The sequence below is a fragment of the Cebus imitator genome, unplaced genomic scaffold (assembly GCF_001604975.1).
Source record: "Cebus imitator isolate Cc_AM_T3 unplaced genomic scaffold, Cebus_imitator-1.0 Scaffold352, whole genome shotgun sequence".
Classification (NCBI taxonomy): Eukaryota; Metazoa; Chordata; class Mammalia; order Primates; family Cebidae; genus Cebus; species Cebus imitator.
Window position 1 is genome coordinate 2,332,385 of NW_016107667.1, and position 2,954 is coordinate 2,335,338.

The window sequence follows — 2,954 nt, forward strand, 5'->3', positions numbered from 1 at the left end:
GGTCCCTGGGGAGGCGGCCCCTGGGGAGGAGGTCCTTGGGGAGGTGGTCCCTGGGGAGGTGGTCCTTGGGGAGGTGGTCCCTGGGGAGGTGGTCCCTGGAGAGATCTGGGTGGTCTTTGCCCTTGAGGAGGTGGAGGTGGGCCCTGGGGAGGTGGTCCTTGGGGAGGCGGTCCTTGGGGAGGTGGTCCGTGGAGAGATCTGGGTGGCCTTCCCATTTGAGGAGGTGGAGGGGGTCCCTGGGGAGGTGGTCCTTGTGGAGGCGGTCCTTGGGGAGGTGGTCCGTGGAGAGATCTGGGTGGTCTTCCCCCTTCAGGAGGTGGAGGTGGTCCCTCGGGCTTTCCAGCAGGAGGTGGAGGCCTCTGGGGATGGCCTCCTGGTGGGGGTGGTCCTTGTGGCTTTCCTGGAGGAGGTGGGGGACCTTGGGGCTTGTTGCCTTCTTGTGGAGGTGGTCTCTGCTGAGGGCCATCATCCTGGCTTCCACTACCAGCAGGTGGCTTAGGTGGGTGTCCTCCAAAAGGCGGTCTCTGAGGCTTCTCATCTGAGCTCTGGTTTGAGTCTCCTCCGTCTGTGTGAAGTGACACCAGAAGAGCCAAGTTCAGTGATAGAAGAACCTCCTCCCTTTATACCTCTCTATCCTTAGCACACTGTCCCTGTCTCCCAGAACGTGCCTGTCAACTACTAACATCCCTTTTGCTCAAGGCTTTCATAGGCAGAGTTCCTTTCATCCACATCTGGGTCATGAAAAGTCTCATTTCTTTGTGCCTAGGACAAGCATGTCTATTAGAAGTTGGCCAAAAAATAAAGATTTACGAAAAGATCTTTGATATGTTAGAATCCCCAGATGGGGAAAAAATAAAAGGACAAGTAACATCAGTCAAGTGGCCAGTTATGATCCCAGCTGCCTCAATAATTTGCTGACTGAACTCCTGGGCACCGGGCTCCAAGACCCATGTAAAGAAATATAGAGAGTGAAGACAGAGAATGAAAGCCCACACAGGATTCACCGAATAGTGAGGCAAACTTTTATCAGCTACGGTAATGCAGCTGAGTGGGGAAATGTACAAAAATGAGAGCCAGACACTAATTTCTTTGCATTTCCAGCGAAGCCATAGAACTCTGGAGTGGAACGCTGGGGGAGAAGGAAGCAGTTGAGGGGCTGTCAGTATAAGGAGGGGTCAGGATGAGGACGATGCCCATTTGTCTGTCATCTCCCATCAGACACTCCCGGCCTGGGGGAAGGTCAGCCCACTCCTGTTGTCATCTAAGCCAAGCATCTCTGCCATTCAATTTGGTTGCCCTGCTCATGGTCCCAGAGTCAAGGCTGCATGAAGATGGCATGTATCACTGGAGCACTGACATTAATCAATTCCTGAAAGGAAAGTGCTGATAAGAAGACACTGGGGAACTGATCAATTTGTAAGCAGAAAAAGAGAGTCAAAACAGATTGAGAATGAACTGGGATTTACCTGATATTAGGGAGGGAGCTTGTTCCTGGCTGACATCTAGAAGAGAAGCACAGATGATGAGAAAAGTTACATCTGGAATCTTTCAAGACTCACAAGTGTTCTACAGGGAAACGGGACTTCTGACCACACCCATGCATCCCCTAGGTTAACTGGTCAGCCACCATCTGTGAAGCTGCTGGAAGGGGAGGAAGGAGGAAGGTGTAAGGGGAGGCAGGGTTGTTACTCCACAGAGCAACAGCCATGAAGTCGACAAAGAAGCGCCCCTTTTCTTCCTCCCTAGGATCCCTCAAGACTTAATACAAATGTAGTTTACACATGCCAGACACTTCAGTGTGATATTTTGGTATTGTTATGCCCTAATTCTCCTATAAATATATTGCTTATGTTCATATGCTTTCTCAATAGGAGTAATCAGAAGTAATCATTTCAATACAGCCTTACCCATACCACTCCCAGCACATTGAAATGCTGCATGCAGGGGACAGAAAAATGACAATGATTGGCTCTGATATTTCTACATCTCTAGGTAGACAGAGACAGGTGTTTTACCCAATTCTCTGTCTCTGCAGTATCTCTAATGTGTGTTTACCTTCATCATCGATGCTGATCCACCATCAGCAAGGCCACCATCATCCCATCTACTTACTGAGATGACGACAGGATCTTCACAGCTGGACTTCCCTGACTCTGTCTTGCATTCCCCACTGCATCCTTCACAGCACAGTCATATCTCTCTATAAATGCAAATCTGACCTTCTCATTCCCCTGGTACACATTCTTTATTGCATTTTCATTGTATATTAAATAAATTAGAAGCCCTTGGTGTGGAATGATGACACAACAGGTCTCCTGATCCTAGGCATGAAAACTCTGCAGCCCCATCTGTTTTCATTCTCCTCTCTGCCCACTAATTACCACTGTTACCTCCTAAGCCCCAACCAGAGTAACCGCATCTGCTCCCCGGTCTGTTTTACCTTCACTTAAGCTCTGAGCTGAGCTCAGGGCCAGCAGGGCCGCTGACAGCAGAATCAGCAGCATCTTGCAGGAGGTTCTGGAGTTGCCCTCAACTCTGTGATGGGAGAAATGTGGCAGCTCCCTTTATACAGAGGAGCAGAACAATGTCGCCTTTGAGCTTCACACTGGATGGGCCTTACCATGCAGACACTGGGTTCTGCTTTGCTCACTGCAGGTCAGGTGTGTCCCTTATTTCCCTTTGGGACTGTAGCCCAGAGGAATGTGTTGGGTGGATGTTGTTTGTGTCTTATTTCTAAAAGGTACAACTATGAATCGAACAAAGGTTTTAAAGGAACTGTGTCCAAGCAACCAGCACTGTGACATAATTGAACTTCAGATACCATCAGAGTTTCAATCTTTTTGACAAGACTGTTCTCTACTATTCACTGTAGTATTTATTGCTATGTATATGTGTGTGGGCAGCGAAGCTACAGCTAGCAGTGAGGATGGTCAATATCTTTGACTTTTTAAAGA

The 2,954-nt window shown here is 48.9% G+C and overlaps 1 protein-coding gene across 1 annotated transcript in view; it reads right to left on the reverse strand.

The window, feature by feature from the left end:
- The window catches only part of LOC108287690 (salivary acidic proline-rich phosphoprotein 1/2-like), a 4,787-nt gene extending 2,234 nt beyond the window's left edge, over window positions 1-2,553 (reverse strand). The window contains exons 1-3 of the mRNA XM_017506238.2: window positions 2,441-2,553; window positions 1,467-1,502; window positions 121-565 (exon numbers count right to left, since the gene is read on the reverse strand). Coding sequence (XP_017361727.1) covers window positions 121-565; window positions 1,467-1,502; window positions 2,441-2,504 — 545 coding nt within the window. The 5' untranslated portion in view covers window positions 2,505-2,553. The remainder of the gene's footprint in view (window positions 1-120; window positions 566-1,466; window positions 1,503-2,440) is intronic.
- Window positions 2,554-2,954: the final 401 nt, after the last annotated feature.